The sequence below is a fragment of the Amia ocellicauda genome, chromosome 5 (assembly GCF_036373705.1).
Source record: "Amia ocellicauda isolate fAmiCal2 chromosome 5, fAmiCal2.hap1, whole genome shotgun sequence".
In the NCBI taxonomy this organism is placed as follows: Eukaryota; Metazoa; Chordata; class Actinopteri; order Amiiformes; family Amiidae; genus Amia; species Amia ocellicauda.
The window spans coordinates 28,107,039-28,130,505 of record NC_089854.1 but is presented as its reverse complement, the minus strand read 5'-3'; the positions used below and the strand labels follow the sequence as shown (position 1 = coordinate 28,130,505).

Below are 23,467 nucleotides of genomic sequence, written 5' to 3'. Positions count from 1 at the left end.
ATGATGCATTAAATATCTGTAGACAACTCTAGAACAAAAGAAAATAAGTTTGGGGAAACACTTGTAATATAGTGAATAGTTTTACTTGTCAAATTGTAAAAATCCCAATATTTGTATTCATCAAATGCTTATCTATATTTCATTGTCTATTTTCTAATAACGCTGCACTCCACAATGGTTTCACTGCCCCATTACTCGCTCCTTTTACATTTGACACAGCACAATTTGTTTTCTGAAGACTCCCATCAGCACAACGCATTAGAAAATGATTAGTTATCTGTGTCTAACACCCAAAGGCTATGGACACCATTAAAGGCCTAACATCCATTCCAATGGCCATACTAGCAACAGGCCTCAACCTGAGAGATAATTGACCTTGCCTTGGGCAATACGCTCTTTAACTGTTGCCACAGTCAATTATCCAGCAGGTAAGTTTATGCACACACATAATGTACTGCAGAATGTAACAAATCCTGGAGAGGTTATCCATAAACGTGATAATCACTGACACTGACACCTGTCAATCACTCTCCTCAAAATGGCTCTGACTGTCTGCGGGTGGGCTTTGAGCTTGTCCCCTTTCTGTCCCACAGGGACCACAGATGATCCTAATGAAGTCCATATCATATTCAACTAGTGTGAATGGAAACTAAAATGATTTGCAAAACCTGATAATCTCATGTTACCAGGATGGCAATCCTCAGAAGCCAAAAGGAGAAGGCATTGTTGATTTATTCTACTGCGTGTATCTGTGATTCTCTTCATGCATTCATTCCCTTTTTTTTACTGACAAATAAATGCTCCTAAGACCACCAGGGGAATGCTTCTCAGCTTAAAAAACAACTCAACCAGGTTAATATTATCATGTATTTTATATGCAAGCCATTATCACCTCTGTTGTTTCTGGATCTGGGCTACTTCAGAAGGTTACATTTTGTGCTCGTGCAGCCAGATAATAATAATAATTTTGTGTGGGTGCCAAATCTAAACTTCTAGTTACTACATTAGTGCATGTCATTCATGTAGTGGGTGGAGTGAAAAGAGAACAGGAAACAATCGCTGTTTGTGGCTTCAGTTGTGAAGCTAGGGAGGAGGGTGGAGAGCAGCTGGCAGGCAGGAATATGGGTGGAGGTGATCAAAGATACTCCAGCCCACCGTGGGATCAAAACAACGACTTCCTGTTTATCTTTTCAAGGGGTGAAAGCAGATTGTTTGAAATCTTATTTTAACTGGATGTATGACCCGAGGTGTCAATAACACCAAACAATTGGTTCACTGTTGATTTCCTTTCTAGTATACACTTTGTTTATTAAGCACAATGTGTAATCAGTACAGGATCTACAACTATGCAATTGTGGATTTAGCTAAACAGTTATGCTCAGTAGGGTTAGGGTTTGGATTAATTTTAGTGGAGGAATACTTAGAAATAGTGAAATATACTCAAATTCAAGGTTTTTGTGTAGGCGAACACCATAAGTGATACAGTAAGACACTTCTTTAAAACAAACAAAGCAAGCAAAAAAAAGTACAGGAATGTGAGGAACTGTTAATAGCAAATTAGTTCGACCTAAAGCATATGCCAAATGATTAACCCTGTGAAAATGGAAAACTGGCCCCAAGCCTACAGGTCATGGTTACTCATTTGACAAAATGATGTATCCGTGGAAATGGATAGCCTACATAGCATTCCCTCTAATGTCTAAAATGAAAATATTGTGTTTTAAAAAATGTACCTTTCTCACTGCTTGATGTTTTGAAGGGTGATTTATTAGTATTATGGTTTCAAACAAGGCGTTTTGAGTGCGTTTTCTTGCAGTAGTGCTTTACTGTGGTCTAGTCACACAGCTTTGAGTTCAAAAACAATCCCTGCATTCTTCAACCTGCTGCTGTGCGGTTGCCGCGGTACATGCACACTCTTGTTGGATATCGTCTCCAAACTCTCCATCAAGCGTCTCTTGGAAATTATTCACATATTATACACATATTGTATTGTTAGTTGTGTCTGTCTGTTTTTGCTGCCTGGCAAAACTAAACGAAAAGACCCACTATCAAAAAGAAAACATTTAAAATTCAGACGCTTGGCTTTCTCCGAGTTTGTGTAAACTAAAAAAAGAAATAAATAAGACGAGAAATGTGTAAATCACATAAAAGTCACTTAAAAGTAATGGGTTGATTTGCATTGCATTGCATTCTGTGTATTGTGATGCCAACACTTAGCAGCATTAGCATGCATTCACACGATCATCTATCCAAAGAAGGGCTTTCTTACGTGTGGGAACATTTGACGGAATTGCAGTCACCGTCCCCAGCGTGCACAGGATCTGGCACCTGGTAATCTCTTGTCAGTCGGTGCTGATCGCCCTGTTAAGGCTGCCCCACCCCCACAGCCCTGTCCCTGTGTTTACAAACAGTCCTTGCTTGCATAGGTCACTGGCCAGACGCCACTGATGATGTCACCGAGAAAAAGCACATGTCTGGATGCCACATGAATCCCCTTGAAAATGCATGGCAATTATCTACCCAAAGGAAGCAACTCAAGTCCTACAGCATCTAACAGGGGGTTTGCCTTGAGGGGCTGTGGTCGTTTCCCTATTCGCGATCGTCCTGTTAGCAGTTAAAAAGCACATTATACACCGACCCTGATCACTGTGACCTCCATAATAAAAAGCGGAGCCGCGCGGTGCCTTGTGGGTACTAACGTTTGTAAACTGAAGCTGGCGCAGACATTTGTGTTGCGTTGAAAACACGGAGCAGATTTCTATTCTCATCAGAGACCTACTGCTCACATTGGGTTGGGCGGAAAGTGTTCTCTCAAAATTAAAAAAAATGCATGCGTGAAAGATGGTTAAACTATTAGTTTGAATGCGAGATGCATTTCATAAACCTTAAGTGAATGTGACTGTTGCTGTTGGATATGCACCTGAAAGGATTTTAAGAGCAAGCAGCTTAACATCTGCGGATGCATATTGCATTTATTGCATTTGCATTCCCATTTCCCCCAGTGCAATACAAACGAGTCTATACTGTGTTTACTGTACTGAAATACAACATCAAACCATGTAATGCGATATCCAGTCGGGTGCGGTAACACGTTAAGGCATGAACATATCGGTGTATTTACTAATTCAAATGCATGTATACTTAACAGTCATACCAGTAATACAATCAAAATATATGTATTAAAATAACACAATCCGAGACGCGGTTATGTCTCCCTACAGTGTTCAGTTATGTTTATCCCTCTGACATATAATATTACAGACCGTCGTTAAGGTGTAAAATAAACGCCTTATTTTTAGCATCCTCTCCCACCACCATGCAAGCGCCCGCAGAAATCCGGCTCCTCGTTTTCCCCCTCACTCAGAATTGCGTGCTGCTGCACCGTGCAACCAACCCTCACTCGCTCAGCAGCCGGCCATGCCTTCTTACCTATTGGTTGTCGGTGCATAACTCCACGTCAGCTCTCGCTCCCTGATGGTCCAGGCGGCCGTCAATCATCGCGGACCCGCCCCCCTCGTTCGGTTTGGTTGGCCCTTTCTCCTTCCCTTTCTCTCTGTGTCGCGGCGGTGGGTCGGAGCCGCTGTCCCTGGTCTGGCACGTTCCCTGCTAAATTTACCAGTTTAAAATTGGATTCCCCTTCGAGAAATCCCCCCCATTCGACACCCACGACCAGGCGTCTCCCCGCTCCCTCCACACTAACGTTGGTTGAATTAGACCCCACTTTCTGGTAAGATGGCGGTGGTAAGCGGGGTGTCCGGGCCGGCGGTCGCCCGGCTTGAGGGCCGTGAGTTCGAGTACATGATGAAGAAGCGCTCGGTGACCATCGGGCGCAACTCCTCACAGGGCTCCGTGGACGTGAGCATGGGCCACTCGAGCTTCATCTCCCGCCGACACCTGGAGATCTTCACCGCCGGCGAGGACGGCACCGGCGGTGGAGATTTCTACCTGCGCTGCCTCGGCAAAAACGGGGTGTTTGTAGACGGGGTGTTTCAAAGACGGGGGGCCCCGCCACTGCAGCTCCCCAGAGTGTGAGTGCTTGTTATTATAATGCTTGTTCTTGTTTTTTGTCGCCCGCTACACGTGTTGGGCTTATAGGATGAAACAAAACGGCGGATTGTGGACGTGAAGTGTTTGTGTCCGGTGCATGTAAAACGTTATTCAGGGAGGGTGGGGGGTTCATGCAAACGAATGGTAAATATTTGGATTCGTGTCTCCTGTCTTCTGTTGGTATTTGTTACAATGTTGTTCATCGTTCCTGGCCACAGAATAACATGTGCTCGATTGCAGTCCAAGTGCTCCACATAGAAAGAATGATGCATATTTTGATTCCTTCCATTCATTGGGATTTCTGAGGTTTGCCACTAATTTATCTGAAAATAACCACGCTTTTACATTTTTGATTGGCATCTTAAGTAAGTGTTGGATCTGGGAAGCGTCCATCCATGTGTTGTATGTAAAACGTTTCCTAATGAAACAGAAGGGCAGTTCTAGGTTGTGTATAGCGTGAAGCTAACAACGCATGTTTGCAAATACAGGGCACCATTCAAACTTGAATATTTCAAGTTATTACATGTAAATTATGTATGCCTTTTCTATTCTATTGAGATGTTAACGGTACAAGACTGATGACAATTGCACATTAAAACATGTCTCCTTTAGACTCCTAATCACTATACACTGCTTACATGCGCTATGTTAGTCGCTTGCTTTTGCACGTCATTGTGTGATTTAAAGGCATTGTTTGGCCTATATGTTATCACTGGCATTTTCATTCTTATGACGAATTCGGTTTTCCCAATCTGCTGTCTTTAAAAACATGAACGCCATAATTTAGAAATAGAAATACATTTTTGTCATACTTTCTCCAACATAAGAATTGTTGGAATAGAATACAAGAATTGTAATTCTCCTTCCAAATCCGCAGATTAGAAACATCTGGCTTTTAATCAAACATCTGCCTAGTGTTGTTAAGCCCTGAAACTGGCAACTAAGGGCTAGTAAATGTAGACCCCTGTCTTTACTAAGGTTTTGAATTGCTCAGTCTTGAGTCTTGTAAGAAGGTCTTACACTGGGGGCTTCATTTTACTGAGAATAGTAAAGCTTATTTAATACATGCTTACATGTTTAGTATTTAATCACCCATTTTAAAATGACCCATCATTCATTTGATTTTGTTATTCTTAAACAACAACAAAAACACTTAAGCATGTCTCCATATCAAATCCAACAATATGAAGACTGCCTTCCATATGTATTTACTGATTTTCCATATTTGTACTGCTTGTCCTGATTTGTTGGAGTCTTATATCTGTGGACTAGATTTCTCCTTGGTGTGTGAATGAATATGACCACAGGAAGGAAATCCTGCTTACAAAAGCAGAAGTCTGAATCATTCATAAAATATATTTATTTATGGTCCAAAAGGCAAGTGATTATAGCTTCCTTTTGCTTCGGTTAATGTAGCAGCTTGCAGAGTGAGCAATACTGTACTAGTTTTCACCGGAATCTCGCCAATGTGTAATAGTTGCCTGAAGAGGAAATCTGGAACCATTTCTTTTCTTTTAAACTAGACTAGTTTTGTGCTTTTCATAACAAACTAGTGTCTGAGCATTGATTTGAAAAGTGCAATAGTGATTTGTTCCCCACTCCCCTGTGTGAACCTCTCCCATAAAGAAAAATAATTGTACATTGTAATAGTTGTGTTAGGGAGTATGTTCAGAGCTGGAAAGCTTTTGTAAAGTGGAAATGTTTACAGCCACACAGATGTAGGGGGTAGGGCCCTTATTGCAAGCAGGTATTGGTTAACGTAATTTAGAGGAGGGACAAGGATCGAATTGGTTGCCTATGATTTGTTTTGTCAACACAATCTTCAGGCCTTGTTCTTTACATTACTTTGTGTACTATTTAAAATGTCTTTGATTTTCAGCAATTGTAATTAAAAAGTTGCTGTAAATTTAGAACCTGAAATGCTGTTTTAAAGATCTGAGTTTATTTGTATTAAGGTTCTAAGGTACTAGAGGTGTACTATATACAAAAAAAAACCCCGGAAATTATTGTACTTAAATCATTTTTTTATTTTTTAATAGGATTTGGTGGATTGTTGTTGTTTATAGAAGGTTTGTGTGTCCACTGATTGCTTATATGATTCAGATTTAAGTGACAAAATCCCACGTTTGATTGTAAACGTAATTAATGAAAGGAAGGCTCGATTGACCTTAAAGTCTGAGAAGTGTAGTGTATGTTTGCTTAAAAGGAAATCTGTTATTTGTTTGTATTAATTTGTTGAAATGTTACTCTGAAGTAGCAATGCAAATAATTGATTATATAACAAACTATACATGATTGTTACCTGCTGAAATTCAATTTGGAGAGAAGAACTTTGGTAAGGTCAATCTTCAGTCACTGAGGTCATCACCTTTGTAGTGTTGATAGGGGTTACAGCAAACAGTGAGAAGTGCTGGACTATTGCCTCCAGACCAGTTCATGCTGTGTTGTTGACATCAGTTGCTGTTTATTTGACCAATAAAATTCAAATACTTGTGTCACTTTTACAAAAATAAACGTGTGGCTCATTGAGCATTCAGGTTCTCTATAAATGTATAGAATTCTATTTTTTCTGTGGCTTGAGAGAGGGGAATGTCAACATTGATCTCAGTTTGTTCAGAACTCGGTCATGTTTGCAGGTTTTGTTTATGGTGGCTTATGACAGATGTGTTGACAGTAGTGACAATTGCTGAAAAACATCTACCTTTCATATTCAGCTACAACTTACCATTTTTTCTTTTACTTAAGTACAAAAAAGTCAGTTTCTTCAACCATTTCTCGAAGGCATTTCAGTTCAGATTGTTTTCATAAAGCATGAGTCATTTTATAAACACTCTCACAGATTTTCTGGCTCAGTTTCACCCATGTTAAAGTTTAACGGCGAAACAGAAAATTACTCACATTTTAACTTCTAAACCCATGTGAAATAGAGGCTTCTCTGCTTCAACCACCAGGGGCACAGTGCATCTAAAATGGAGTTTGGGTGTGTGAGACAAACTGTATTGTTCACGGTTTGCTGAGAATAGTTTTCAGACATCTGTTTTTTCATGAAATGTAAGATCTTAATTTAGTATAGATTAAGGAGAAAAAATAATGCATCCAAAAAATGAGAATGACATGCCCTTTTTAATATCAACACTTCAGTTTATTATCTTTATTTTTGGTGCAGTTGAATTTAAGGTCCAAGACTGAGCGATTATTGTAGCTTTTAGTTTAACAAAGCAGCGATGAAATGCACACCTAATATGCAATTTTTTCTCCCCTGTTAAGAGAATAACTGCTCTATACTGTTAAGAATATGTAAACAAATAATACTTAATTTACACAACTTTGGTTTGTAAGAAGAGTTTTTGAAATCTTTCAAAGTATTTAAATTTAGTGAATCGTGGCCAATTTAAACTCTATTACCTCTTTGACTAAACTATGAATAGTGATAATGCACAGATCATTTAAACAATTATATTAATTATGATCTTGTGACATTACATTCAATCTTTTCCTAATGTACTACCTTCAGACATGAATAATTCAGCAATAAATACTTGAGCAGTAATGCAAATACAATATCCTTATGATCCTCCCTTGAATACAACAAACATTTCCATAGAGGCCTGTTGATTTTGATTTATAATAAATGTAGACTTTTTCATGTGGTGTTAAAAGTGCATTAATTTTGCGTGATATTCACATGCACCAAGTGTGTGCAAGGGCTCTGTTGACAGGAGTACAAATTTTGTGATGTATTCTCACTGGATTTGTATTCTGTGAGTGGATTATACTGCGTTTTGGTAACAGAGGGGGAAGAAAATTATTCAGGTGTCTAATTCAAATTTGTTTGTGGTGATTAACATCCACAGCAACCAATGTTAACTGAACGTTTGTCTTCCTGTGAATCATACTGAAACCTGCCCTTTAGAGACTCCCAATGGCTGGGTTAACATGCAGAAAAAAAAGACATGCCAACATCAGGCGCAAACTGCAGCTGTGCAGGGAGAACTGTTTCATGATACAAAATTTCATCTCAGTTGCCAGCAATAAGGTGCCAAGTGCCTTTTGCTTCGTAGGCTATTTCCAAAGACCTGTATAATGTAATGGGACGGTGGAAGCTGGCATTAGTTTGGTTGTTACTAGTCTTTACCTCGAAAACAGGAAAAAGATATGCTTGTTCTAATATAGGAGTGAGCAGACGCTTGCTTGCTATCTAAATTAAGTGGCTCAGCTCTCACTAGTATATTTAATTACCATAGACACTCCAAAAATAAAAGCTGGGAGAGTTCTGGGAATCTGGAATGCTGAGTTTAATACCCAGGGCTTGTTTGCATGGTTATAGAGAGTGAAGGCCTACATAATAGCAGTTTTTGCTATATTTTGAGCATTGTGTAGTAGAATTCTAGATGTTTCTTTTTAATCGTTTGGCAACCATGTCAGACAATAAAATCACACAAAAGGGATATTTTGCTGGTCTTTAACTTAAAACCAGTTTCTGACCTTTTGTGTATTTGTTTCTATAAGCTTGAGAATAAGTATTTAGGGCCTGTTTCAGACATTTTTGTTGTGGTGTTGCCCACTAAATCTAGAGAAGTCTGTTAAGAAATGTCAGGTAGGGACATAGTGGATGGTTTTCCAATCACAACTGCTTAAAACACAAACACAGTCCAAACATGACCTCCTGATTTGTATTAATTATTTTGGCAGAACACTGGAGCTCATTAACTTAAATATGAACTTTCATGGCTATTAACTTTACTAAGTACACTTTGAGATACTACTGATTTAAACTGTCATGAATTCATATGTTTGCACTAATATTTAGGTATTCTGTACCAAGTGCTAGTTAATATGAAAAAAACATTAAATGCCAGACTAGGTAGGTGGAGGACTTGTCAGATTAATTCATTAAAAAAAATGTACTAAATATTGTATATAAATATAAAACCCAATGTTTTAATTAATATTTATTTCTTAGCAGATGGCTTTATCCAGGGTGACTTATAAAATGGGGAAAAAAGGCATTACAGAGGTCAGCTTTGCACATTAAAAAAATTCTTCAGTACTCCACGACACACACAATAAAGGCTGTGTATAATATGATGGAAAAATATATATATATACATTTATTTAATTCATAGCTTTTGAAAAGTGAATGGTAGCTGGTTGAGTTGGCTGGATGAATCTGAATGGTCTCAAATTCCATCAACATGGTAGGTCTTGTAGTGAGAAACTCGAGCTGCTGTGCACTGGAGTTCAAGGGCCTGACTCAGAAAAAGGTGTGGTATTCTCAGAAAAGAACACAGAATATTTTAAATGACATAACGGAAATCACAGGAAGCCAAATACTCATAAATGATACTGCCGTGAAAAAATTGATCTTTGTATATGAATCATGCCGCTATTTAAATGGTGTATTGTGTATTTTACTTTGTCTCTTTTTTGGGGGTTGGGGAAGGGTAGTCATCAAGGAGGTAATCTTGTGGTGTAGTTCTAAGTTGCAAGTCAATCTTTGCGGAGAGTAGTTTTTAGAAACAAAATACCACATACTTCCTTTGGCTCTGCCACACTGCTGTGTAGTACTTTAAGTACCTGTAGAACTGTGAAAAAGACCACAATTTTTTAAAGGACAAAAATGTATGGTTGCACTGAACAATTCACCCCATGGTGTCATGTTCGATACCTTTAGCACTAAATGGCATGCATTGTGCTTTCCTTGTATTGAGCTGTGCATTTCCAAGTTATTAAAAATATCACGATTAAAAACATTGTCAGGATATTTTTTTTCTCTCTCTTCCTCCATTATAACAGGTCAAGTGAGAGAGCAAGTCCGTTTGTTTAGTTTCTCCGCTGTCACTACACTGTAAGAAGGTGATCGGAAGGAGGCAACTATGGCATGCTTGGAATGTGAGATGTTTATTTCCCCTTATTTACTTCCCCTTTCTGTAAATGTGTAGCTAATATTCAGCCAATTACATTCATTGTGTTCATTTTATACAGCTTGGAGCTTAGAGTGATTCTGATGTATCGATTTGGTTTAAGTTCCTCCCTCCAAGGATAAAGAAGCCACCTGGAATTAACTTTATAATAAAACCAATACATGTATCTCTTTAGAAAAGTAGGATATCTGATAATGTCTGAAAATGAAGTGGCTTCTTGGTGTAGGGGGACAGTTCAAGAATTAAGTCGAGCATTTCATTTCAGTCAAAGTGTCTTCTGAAGGGTTTTAGTCTGTTGATGTGAGGTGTGCATTCGTTTTTGTTTTTTTTTTGTTTTTTTTTTTCCTGGCTCCTCTCTCCACATGCTGTGCTGGCCCTGTGCACTAAGCTACACCGGTGTCTGTGGACTACTGGGAACACACCCACATGACGTGGCTGGTGTAGAACTTGTTTACTAGCGACTCAATTCACCTGAGAAACCAGCCGTATTGTTTTCAGTGCCCTGATGCAGGGTTCGTCAACCTCGGAAAATTATCACCTTGTTACTAGGCAGGGGAAAGAACTTCAGTTTTGAAAGGAAACAAATTGGTCAGTGTCAACAAGGCAACAGTGGGCTGTACCTGCAACTGGAATTATGAGGGTCGTGTCAGTTTGTTGAACAGTTGTTGGAATATCTTGGCTATATATAATATGCTGTTGCAGGGGTGATGTTATGTTATATTTTTGAAAGCATTACAGCTTACCTATGTTCTCATTCATAAGAGACATATTTCCCTTTGCTTCAGGCATAATCTGGGTAATAAAAAATCAGTTTAGATCTTATTCAGCTGGGTAACAGTGGCGCAGGTTGAAACTCAAAATAAACTAGGGTATGGGCTTACTGCAGGGATGTGAAACCAAGGGTGCACAAAGAATCTCCAGGGGGCATATACTCTTATTTTACATCTTGCTTTCCTAGTGCTGCCTGCTCAACAGCATGGGGTGCACAGGCCAAAATTAATTTAACGGTTACAGGTTAGACAACACTGGCCAACTGTAAGATTGGGATGTGATTTTCACAAGTAACCTGGCAACACTTTTTAATAGTTTTTTACTGTCCAGTATTGTTGAGCCTAAGTTTTCTTTGTTTACAAATATATATAATAAAATTGAGTTGTTAGAATAAACAAATGGATAGATAGGAAATAGTTTTTTTAGTATTAATAGTACCTCTGTACTGACATCTTTGACTGGTCTAGAGAGACCAAGGACTGCAAAAAGCCTCCAATGTTTTAGTTAATACAGAAATTTAGTTTATTTATTTGAATGTGATTTTTGTTAAAAACATAAAAACACTTTGTGATTATAGAGCGGGTTGAGTATCTGAATACCAAACTCGTGTGGCATTTAAAGCAGTTGTGCCTAAACTGAAACAAAAGCTAGGGAGTGGGAAATGCTCAATTTCCATTGGAGTTGTTTCTTTGTATGCTCAGTCTGGGGAGCCTCAAATTCCACTGGCATTACATGAGCTGCTTTAATGAGTTGCCGTCTGGTTTCCACCAGCAGATGTGATTGCCGGCTCTTTACACTGCTTCTCATCGATTGCTGCTTCCCAGGGCTTTTGTTTCTTTCTCTTGCTGGACTTTCACTTCCAGCACATCAAAGCACTGGGGTTTTCTGCTTTAATCATTGCATAATTATGCCTAAGCATGAAACGTGTATTATTATTTTGGTCCTTTTAGTATTTGTATAAAAACTTTTTGAGGGTCCACCATATACATTGTAACTGATACTTTTGTGACCTAGTAACTTTTCTGTCAGAATAAAGCATTTTAACATCCTCAGCCTCAAACAGTTGAAATACTAATTATCACGATCCTTCACTGTTTTTGCCTGAATGTTTGACTTTTTTCATTTTTGTAATTTAACTTAGTTTACCTATGTAACCTGTAGCACAATGGATTGTCTTCTGCATTGTACCTACTTCAGGAGTTTGCTTATTCTGAATGGAAATGGTCTCTCTGTGTAAAGTACTGTGATTAGGAGCAAGTGTGTGGACGTGACTCAAATCCTTTGTAAGATGTTGAATCCAAGTGTAAATATATGTGCCCCTACCGGTTTTTTAGCAACACGATACATTTGTAGCAGTGAGTTAATGGAATAATCTTCAATAACCTGTTGGAGACAATCCACTCTGTAATTAAACTGCAAATCTTTACAAGTCTGTTGTGGAGACACTTTCTTCTGGATGCTTAATTTGTTGCACCCTGTACAAATCTGGCATGGCTGTATTAACAAGCTTTCTTTATAAAAACACTGTCCTAGATTCCAGTTTCCATTTTTTAATTCTCAGTTGAATGTTGTAATGGTGGGGGAAAATCTATTCTTTGGCTTAACTGTTAACTAGATATCAAATTGTATTGGAGAACAAATGTTTCTTAAACCTGGCACGAACAAATGTAGCTAGGAGTTATGTAATGATGCTGTATTACAAAAAGAATGTCTTGCATTTTCACTCCAAAGTTGAGGAAGATCCTGGCATCAAGGCATCAAGTAATTAATTCCTAACTGTGCTTTTTGTGTTACAGAGGGATTAATTGATATTCTGCTTTGATCAAACAAATTATGGTTTAATAGTGATAGTTTTCACTACAACATTTAAATTGCCTTTGGGCTTTCATACATTTTCCTCTTAAAAAAATAAATAAATACAGAAATGTGCTTTAGATCACCAGAGTATAAAATGCTTTGTTTTAGTTCTATAAATATTTTATTTGCATTTGTATCCCCTGATGATTTTAAAGCAAAACTTGTCTGGGAAAATAACTTTCTGCAATGGAAAGTAGAGGTGTTTCCTAATGCATACATTGTTATTTTGAGATTCCATTTTGAAATGTATGCTTTCATGTTTAGTTTAACCTTGCATTTCTCTCTTCTACACCAAGTTGTGTTGGGAAATAGGATTTTAAAAGCACTGTGGACAGCCCTTTATCACACAGTGAATACTTTCACTGCCAAGAATGTGACTCGTGAAAGCCTAGCATTCTTCTGCCAAAGAGGTTTTGTACTTGCGATGCGAGTGTGCTGAATGAAACATGTAGGCCACTCTTTTGAATTAAGCAGGCTTTTTTTTTTTTTTTTTTTTAAACCCTCAGAAACATTATTGCCACAAAGTTTAAATTGTATTCATCTTGTGTATGGGTTTGCCGTTCCTACACATGCACACCTTGAAACACCCTGATTTTAAAGATTTCAAATCCTGTTAATAAATGCATCAAATAAACTGTTGGAGAATGTGACTGAGTTTCTTTTGACTAATTAGGGTATAGTCCTGAAATGTTAATCTAAGATGGTAGGTGATCCATGGAAGGCACTTGCTTATGACCATGAAACATGGTGGGAACATTTAAAATGTACCAAACCGGCACATTAAACTTGTACATGCTTTGTCCATGGAGCAGCCGTGACTATTTCATGCTTTTTAGACTCGTATGAAAAATATTGTCATCCACAGATTAATCAAAAGCCAGAAGAATGTAAAACCTGTTACCTCAATAAATTAATGAAAAATATAGGGACAATCAATATCCTTGTTAACACCTGGGGCAAATATTAAGTTGCCACTGTATTTGTGTTTGTTTTAATAAGGCCCTTGACCTCGATGTTGTTACTCTGCGTATCCATCAATAAAATTGAGTAATTCAAGGTAGAGAGTAAGAGCTTAACTTGACTCCAGTAATTCTTTAGCACTTTTATCGGCCGTGTATCAGCTCTGAATTGGGTGACAATGTGCTCCATACGAGTTAAATAAACAAAACGCTTGGTAATTATAATTGATCATGCAGGTAATATTAAAATGGCTGTAATGATGATGCCTAGCAGCTTGCTAATAATACCCATAATCCTAGATGTTTTCAGGTATAACACCTGAAGCTGACAGTGTGTTATCTACGTTTATATATTGTCCACGTCTTTAATGGAGAAAAGAAGGGTGCCAAATTAATTTGTCTTCAGAATGGTGGTAAAATGTTATTTTTCTCTTTTCCATTTGCCTTGTCAGTATTATACCAAGATGAAGCATTTAATTTCCAAAAACAGAGCTTGTGTGGTCTGGTTACTTTTACGGCCAGATCACAGTATCAGTATAGTATGTATGAAACTGATTCAGCTATGACATAAAGCTGTTTTTGACAGTTCAGCATGCTGCTATCACGTGTATGTTTCCTTAATCTGTTGGCCTACTTTTCAACTGACACCATTCCCTTCAGATATTTTATTTAGAAAATGCTTTTTTTTTCTTCCAAGAGTAATTCATAAATACTGAACTGATGGTTTTTATGACTTTAAAAGGTAAAGGCAGTTTGAAGTGAAGATCCTGGTTTGTAGATTTGTAACACTGGCTTCTAGCATGTCATTTGCCATGTAAATATTGCAGAAGGTTCAACCCATGCGATTTCTGGCAGACTGCCAGAGGGGAAGTAAGTCAACACCATAAGAGCTTTGATCACCAAGACTCGGTTACAAAGCGGTTGGACTACACTGCAGTGTTTATATGGCAGTGCCAATGGAATTGTGTCCAAGATTGGTCTGTTTGTATGCAGTTTATTTATATGCCATTTATCATGTATTTCTAGTAGTCATTGGAATGACCTTTTCTTAGATTTCTCTGGTGACCATGATCTCAACCTTTGCTTCTTTGTGATAATCCTCTTGTGCATTTTCTAGAGGTGGGATTTTAAGAGTGGTCACAAAGTGGGCAGGTACCAGATCCCCTGCCAGCAAGTTTTAAATTCAGACCGTATCCGAATGTTGTTTTGCTTATACAGAGCCCAAGCCTTTCCAGGTGATTCCAGTTTGAGCCAGAAATGATAACCATTTAATAGAGCACATTCTAAGTAGACACGGATAAATCTCTTCAATTGCCTTGCATAGGGATTTCTGAAGCTTAACTATGCATCAGGAAAACGTTCTGCCATGGAGCATAATTAAAAAGATGTGGCTTTGAAGCGTGCGGCACAGTCGCATATCACAGTTCAACCAGTAAATTGGGACGTCTGTAAAATGGGTTAAATGAATGCTTTTAGAACCTGATGCTAATCTGAGTTTTGCTCTTTATTTCTAGGTGCACCTTCAGGTTTCCCAGCACAAATATCAAGATCACATTTACAGCTCTGTCCAGTGACAAGAAAGAAAAGCGGGAGGCGCCAGAATCGCCAGTAAAGCCAGTGCAGCCCCAGATCTCACCCTTAACAATAAACATTCCAGACAACATCGCACATTTAATGAGTCCACTTCCTTCCCCTACAGGAACTATCAGGTATGTTTGTATTACTCAGCATGTCAAAGTCATTAAATGCATTATTCACTCCAGTCTAGGCCCTTAGAGACAGCACTGAGTACCATGCTGGAAAAAAATGCTTTCTTTTCCATTCATAAAAAGCATTCTTGTTTGTAGTAAATGGCAAGAACAGCACAGTCTTAGTCTAAAGCCTTGAAACCACAGACCTGAAGACTGGTCAGGAAAGTGTTTGGCAAAGCACATTGCAACAGCACCCTGTCATTGTTTATATGTGGATGGTTTATGCTTTCACTTTGAAGACAACAAATAATCTTTTTCTGCTTTGAAGTATGTTTTCTGTTTTATAAGAAAGAAAAATACAAATGCTTCACACCAGTCCTCAATTTATGCGATGTCCACTGTTTTCTGTTAAATAACAAGACTGAAATTCTGCATTATATTTTAACATTTCCATGAGATGCATTATAAAATGCATTACAATGTTCCTCTTGATTATGGAAAAAAAAACTACTAATTTGCAATGCTTCTGTACAATTGCCTGAGAAGGTCATCATCATAGCACCTTAATAGCTGAATTAAATGCATTGGTGGCCATTTTGGGGAATACTAATTGCACATCAGGCATGTTGTTTTAAACTCTAAATGTTTCCTTCATTTTGTCTGGTCTTGTCCTCACTAATGTAGTTCCATTCTGGTCATGTTCTCTTTTGTACTCTACCAGAAGCAGAGGTCAATATAAGACGATTTATGCAAGTTTTAAAGCCAGTAAGAATTATTTTCAGATATATTACTTGTTCTTTTTTTCATCCTGTTACTTTCTAAATATGTACCAGGTTAGCATGTTCTGTTGTGGTCCAGTTCTACTCCGCAGATGAATTGGCACATTTTATGATAACGCAGATGAACCAGTATAATATTAACTTAGGAGCTGTAACCGGGCTGTTTCTGCACCTAGTGTTTATGTAATGAAGCCATTTGCAGAATAGATTTTAATCCAGAGGCTGAAACTGTTATAGTGACCAGTTCTTACTGACGAGTGCAGTAATCTAGACAACACCCAAATTGGCCTTTCATTGTTTGAATACATTTTGCAGTGCTGCCAACTCTTGTCCATCGAGTCCACGGGGAGCAGGGTCATCCAGCTACAGAATGGGCCGCGTTATTACCTCTGATCTGCAGCTTATAGGGGACAATTCACAGTCCGAAAATGATAAAGAAGCATCTGGAGGAGATAGCCCCAAGGTACCTAATCTTAAAACACCTGCATCCTAACAGCTGTAGGAAGGCTCTCTTTTCTTTCTGAAAGCCCAAGTTCATTGTATTTTCCTTCATGGAATTTGATGTCATGTTTTAGCACTGTATACCTACATCTAACACATATTGAAGTGTGAAAGGACAAGGTTTCCTCCAGAAATTAGCATAGGCATGGTGGTCTGTTACTGAATTGTTGCAGGGGCAGAGATGGGGGTGCCATTGGAGGGGTTTACATTTTTATTTTTTGTTTTTGTGTTGTTCAATACTGCTGCCCCAGTATAATAAGAGAAACACTGAAGTAGTTTAAAGATGGACTCTGAACATGCTTTGAGAAAGTATATAGAAAAGTGGGTTAAAAGTAGCTCAACTGAAATACTGTTATTGTGGTAAATACTCTGCAATTGTAATTGGGTTTTTTTGTACTACAGGATGACTCCAAGCCACCATACTCGTATGCACAGTTAATAGTCCAAGCGATCACAATGGCACCGGACAAGCAACTCACACTAAATGGAATATACACGCATATCACCAAAAACTATCCTTACTACAGGACCGCAGACAAGGGCTGGCAGGTATGTAACACTTTATGATGGCACTGAACAAATGAAAAGCGCTTTGATGGTTTGGGCTAAGGAACAAGGGCACTACAATGGATTTTATCAGTTTAGCAAAAATGAGTTTCTTCTTCAGCATGTTTTTGAACCATTGAGCATATTTGGCATAGTTGAGGATGCTTAGCTTAAACAAGTATAACCACAGTCATTTTGTGTAGCCTACCATTTCAAACTGCACAGACACGTGACTAATAAAATGGGATTGTAATGTTTTTCACCACTTATTGTTGTTGTATAATTTGTAACCCCTCCTGTTCACTCTAGGTCTTGTTTAGAAGAAGAAAAATTAAACTGAAATTAGCAAAATCTAGTGATGGCATGACATGTTGATGTTATGAGAACCTAAACCAGATTCCTGTACTGTTCATACTAACACTCGTCTTCTGTTCTAGAACTCAATCCGTCACAATCTTTCTCTGAATCGCTACTTTATTAAAGTGCCCCGATCACAAGAAGAGCCTGGCAAAGGTTCCTTCTGGAGGATAGACCCTGCGTCAGAGAGCAAACTCATTGAACAGGCATTTAGGAAACGAAGGCCAAGGGGTGTTCCCTGCTTTAGGACACCTCTTGGACCCCTGTCATCTCGGTAATGTCTTCTCTCAATTTGTCAATTTGTTTCCCCAGCATTCATGAAAATCTTTATATGGTGCTAATTTTGAAACCTGTAGTAAACCATTTTAAATTAATTGACCCTTTACCTGTTGATGCTCTATCATCTTTAGAGCTCATTTTCGTCAATTTTTATTTTTATTTATTTTTAGATTGACCTTAATTTCTCCTGTTTGCTTATGTGTTTTACCTTGTTCCCTATAGAGACTGCATGTTTACAGGTTACAATTAGAAGTTGAATCCGAAATCATGTTTAAAAATGCAGTGTGAATTTTTTTGTGGCACAGAGTCATCTGCTGACCAGTTAATCTCACCCCTAATGTATGCGCACCATATTCTGGGTGGGCAGTGCCGGATTGTCTGACATCATGGATGCTTATACCTCCACCTTGTGGGCAGAAAGGTGCATTGCTAGAAGGCCTTGGAATGCAGACTAATCCACGGATGTTGTATTGGATAAATGTTTGGATGAAGTGTGGCTGTTGGTCTTTCTTAATTTTGTTTATCCTAAAATTTAAAAAACTGCTTTAAAGAAATCTGATTTTTTTTTAAACAGTTGCATACATGTCCTTTGTTCACATTGTTATTGAAATGCCTTCAATAAACCAGTGCTTTTCCTGTACTTTTTACAGAAGTGCCCCGGCCTCCCCAAATCACTCGGGGGTGCTGTCGGCTCACTCCAGCGGGGTGCAGACGCCGGAGAGCCTGTCTCGAGAAGGCTCTCCTGTCCCAATGGAGCAAGAGCCAGCCCCCGCCCCAGCGCCTGCCCCCGCCCCCGTCGTCCAGCCCAAACTAGCAGTAATACAGGAGGCCCGCTTCGCACAGAGTGCACCAGGTACGAGACCCTCGAGTCATTCATTTGGGACTTTCAAAAATTAGATCAGGCACACATCTCTGATTTAAAATAGTACCCACCAAAGGTTGAAACATTTTAATGCATCTTTTTTTTTTTTTGCAGGTTCACCTCTCAATAGCCAACCTGTTTTAATCACAGTCCAACGCCAATTACCACAGAGCATGAAACCGGTCACTTACACTGTTGCCACTCCCGTGACGACCTCCACATCCCAGCAGCCGATGATGCAGACTGTCCATGTCGTCCATCAGATCCCCGCTGTGTCGGTGACCAGTGTGGCCGGATTAACAGCAGCCAATACCTACACGGTGGCTGGTCAGGCCATGGTCACTCAAGCAGCACTGGTCAATCAGACTAAAACTGAGCCCCAGGAGAATGGAGAGCACAAAGAAATCAAAGGTAACAACAGCATAGATTTGATTTGGTGGATGCTTGACTTTGAATGGCCTTTTTATACTTTTGAAGCCTCAGATTGTCCAGCTTGCATCCTTATTTATATTATTTTTAAGATGTTGTATATACTGAGCTTCTTGTTTTATTCCCCCCTCCAGTGAAAGTAGAACCTGTTCCTGCCATCACCCACGCTACTATCGGAGCTGCTGGTCGTATCATTCAGACGTCTCAGGCCACACCTTTACAGACAGTCACCATCGTGCAACAAGCCCCTCTCGGGCAGCACCAGCTACCAATCAAAACCATTACACAGAACGGGACTCACGTGGTCCCCATCACCACTGCCATTCAAGGACAGGTCAACACCGGTGAGCATGCAAACCTATTAGTGAAGTCAAAAGTGTCTGCTAAAGCTGTAACTGGAACAAGGCACAATTTACGTGAATTAGGTCAACTATCAGAGGAAGCTGAATGTTGGCTGAATTATATGGTGTGTGTGTAGGACTGTTGCCCATCAGATTTGCAATATTTGATTCCATACCATTTGATTTTATCTGTAACGTCAAGCCTCAAAACTAGAAAAATAGAGGGATAGTTTGTATAATTCAGCTGCAGAACTTTCCAGCATTCTCGGCCAACTTTAGGCAGGAGAGGGGGGAAAAAAAGTGAACATCCATTCTTATAATGTCGCCTCCCCCTTTTGTGTTCGTTCCTTCCGCAGCTGTCGCAAGCCCGCTACATATGTTGGCAACCCACGCTTCTGCGTCGGCATCCCTTCCAACGAAACGGCAGAACGGAGACCAGGCAGAGCAGCCAGAACTCAAACGTATCAAAACTGATGAAGGAGAGAGCATAGTCATCGCTGTTAACATGGACACTCCGGCCGTGAGCGAACAAGGCAGCCAGAACTAAAAAGCCTTTCAGTCACTGCCCCCCCCACCCTTTTTTTCCCCTCTCTTTTTCTTTTCTTTTTTTTTCCTTTTTTTTTTATTTTATCGACTCCAAGGTGCCAAAAGGAGAAGATTTAACTTAAACCATCTTTGAACTTTGGAATGTGTTACCACCCTATGGGAATAAAAAAAATATATATAAAAAAAGAAAAAAAAATAGGTACCTGTGATATGACTGTCAACCGGCAGCACTGGGAAAAAACAGGAAGCCTTAAAATTTAAAATAAAAAAAAAAAAATGAAAAAAATAAAAAATGACTTAGGAGTGAAGATCAAACTGAATGAAAATTAAAGCCTAGGTCAAGAGGCTGTACCGTACCTCCTGCTCATCTACCTCAGTGCACACTGGGAAATGGAGAGGTGGGGAGGACAGCAGCTGAGTAAACGACAACCCGTCTGATCTCTTTAACTTTCAAAACGGACTGAGCACACACCAGTGTAACGGCAGCATGACAAGCGCTTAGTGTAAAGCAGATTTTAAAACAATAGTGTACTCCGCAAATGGAACAATTGCGTGGAGCCATTTCCTATATCTCGGCAGCTAGCCTTTCATATTGACCTACCTAATGCAGTTGTTAGTAGATATGCAGTATTTTGTTGTTCATATGTGGAAATTAGGATCTTTTTTGGGTGTATTTTCATTTCTGTAGACAAAAAAAAAAGAAAACCCGAAACAAAACAAAACAAATGGGGTCACCTGACATTTCAAATCACTCCATCTGTACTTTGGAATCACAAGCTGTTTTTTGTATGTGGAATTTTTTTTATGTTCAGTGAAAATGAATGTAGTTTTTTTTTTTTTTTTTTTTTTTAACTATCAATGGAGTGGTTTACTTTTGTCTGTTCTGTCAAATCCAAAACAAAGCTACTTTATAACACCGATGGATTTTCATATTTTAACAGATAACCGAAAAAATATATATACAATTTTTATTTCCATGTGTAGTGATCAAATGCTTCATCGAGCTTGCATGTAACTGATTAGAAGAAAATGTAACTGAGCCGTTAACTGAATTTGAACTGAAAAAAAAGAACTGCTATGAATCTGACCAGAGCTGCACTTGATTACCTTGTTCCTAATTTTATTTTAATTTCATTTATTCTTTTTTATTTCCCTTTCATTTCCCTCGTTATTTTTGGCTGTGTTACTTTTGTGTTGGAGTTGGCAGTCCCTTGCTTATTTTATTCTGTTCAGGCTACCGAAATCAGTCTCTCTTCAGATTGTATATGTTTCGAGCAGAAAAAAAGAAAGAAAAAAAAAAAAAAAGATAGATGTTTGTTCTGCTTCAGTGCATAAATGCTGCTTTTTTTTTTTTTTTTTTTTTTTTTATAAATTAATTTAAAAACCTTAAGTGAAGTTGCGCTATTCTGCGTCTTTTCATACACCACTCGAAAGAAAGCATGTGGAAAGACTTTTGAGGGAGCGATGTGGGCAGTTTGAACTACATGTTGAGAAGTGGAAATTAAAACTGAGATGTGTGAATTCACCCCTATTACTAAAGATGTTTACTGGGCCTAAAATTTTAACTGAAAAATGCTAGTACAAGGCAGTGTAGCGCACATCATTTGGGCTTAATGACCAAAACAAATGCACTTGACAGAAATCAACACCCTTAATTGTCTACTTCTGGCCATTCCTACACCTCTTGTAGTTCCTAGATAAATGACTACACTTTAGATTTCTTAATGCAAGTCTGTAAAGAAGTGATTGCTTTATTCTTTACTGAGCAAGGACATTAAATTGAGTTCTTGCAGTGGATGCATCAGTGTTGGAGTATATGAACTGTTTCTTGCTTTATTCATTTGTTTAGATTGTTTTGGTGTTGCCTCATGAAGGAAACAAAAAAAAAAAAACTGAGGCTATACTTTGCTGTGTTGTACAAGGAATATTTGAGTAAGTTGGGAAATGAAGAGTAACCCCTAGTGAAGGTTTTCCTTTTACAAAAGTGTCATGCGTATTTTGCTGACACTAGTCCACACTTAAAGATGGATCTGGCATTGATTTTTTTTACTTTCACTCTAGTGATTTTTACCCAAACTAGAATCCCATATGAAAAGAAATACTCCACGTCCTTCATGTAAGATTCTGCACATCGAATACTATAACCTGTCAAGCTTTTGAAATGGTGTCCTCACTAATGTTTGAAGAAACTAAAATGATTTCTGGTATAAAAGTAAATTGAGCTTCAAAAACAATTATTTGATGAGGAGAAAATGACTTGCTTTAGAATATTTTCCAATCCTTGCGCATAAAAGATTTGTTGAATTAGTGGAGCTGCTCCATTCTGCTTCGGTACAGTGATTGATAGAGGAGTACAGCGCGCAAAAACAGATGCGAATGATTGTGTGCCAGCGATCTGCATAAACGGTGCCGGGGCATCTCCGGCTGCGCGCACATGCATTCTGAGGAGCGGAGGCTGCCGTGTGGGTTTGCCGATGAATGCGTGCAGATGGTGACGACCTGCGGATCTGAACATGTGGAGGGGCAAGATGATAACACCGGTGTAATGGGGCACTGCTGAACTAGAAGAGCTGTGATGTGTTTTCAGCCACAGAATGAAGCCAATCGATTCAACTCCACCCACAAACTGTGTTTTATTGATTGCTGCAGATCTGTCCAGTTCTGCACAGTGGGGTGATGTACACGACACGAGGCCTGTGTTCCTCAACCCCCTCAACCAGTTTTCTATGTGCCTTCAGCTTAGTGGCCGTGGACAGTTTATAAGCGGATATTAATTATAAATTAAGCAGCAGCAAATGGGGGAAATGTTTCAAGTGAAAGAGTCAAATTAAGCTTGACTGTTCTAGTCAGTGCTGTGGGTTTAGTTTGCCATGGAAACAATTTGAGTCCTTCAGTCCATAAAGAGTTTCTACATTTGGCCAATGGCTTTAAGTCTTCGGTCATGCTTCATGGGTTGCTGTGCTAATCTGATGTTGGAGTGGGTCTGAACACAAACTGGCACGAGGAGTAGAAAGATTTGGCAGGATTTAGAGCTCCAATCTGAGCAGTGAACACAATGATGCTTAACCAATTTTCATGTCTAATTACTGTACATGGGTGGGAAGCAGGCACCCTGTTTTACATTGTAGATTGGGAAGAGCACTTTTGGACAAGGAAGGTAACTGGAAAAGCGCCAGTGCTGGTTCGGTGCAGCTCGGTTTCTCATTTCAGACCCTTGCAAAGTGGAACTCGTTAACGAGCAGCTCAGCTCACAGGTCTACCCAGCTCCACCTTCAGCGGGGAGATCAGTGTCGTAGCTAATAGATGTGCAAACAGCCTCAGGATATTTTGTTATTGAGCTATTTTCAAATATGGTTGTAACCACTTGTGTGAATGTATAAATAAGTGATCAGTTTTCTAAAGATGCTTAGGGCACCTCCACAATCAAAACCTTTATTTTAATTTCCTGTATTTATTTATTTTGTAGCTGTATTGGACATTTTTGAGATTCACAAACTGAATATATTAATTTCTCAATACCTACCACCACCCTCACTGTCTGCTCTTATAATTCAAATTTGTATGTACAAGTGGTCAAA

The 23,467-nt window shown here is 38.9% G+C and overlaps 1 protein-coding gene across 1 annotated transcript; it reads left to right on the top strand.

Annotated features, from left to right (window-relative positions):
* Window positions 1-3,540: 3,540 nt before the first annotated feature.
* Window positions 3,541-21,686, top strand: LOC136749982 (forkhead box protein K2). The gene is made up of 9 exons (XM_066704667.1): window positions 3,541-4,028; window positions 15,073-15,267; window positions 16,344-16,491; window positions 16,932-17,078; window positions 17,513-17,706; window positions 18,362-18,564; window positions 18,688-18,984; window positions 19,137-19,346; window positions 19,700-21,686. Exons 1-9 carry the CDS (start codon window positions 3,733-3,735, stop codon window positions 19,888-19,890), a joined length of 1,881 nt encoding a protein of 626 aa, XP_066560764.1. The 5' UTR covers window positions 3,541-3,732; the 3' UTR covers window positions 19,891-21,686.
* Window positions 21,687-23,467: the final 1,781 nt, after the last annotated feature.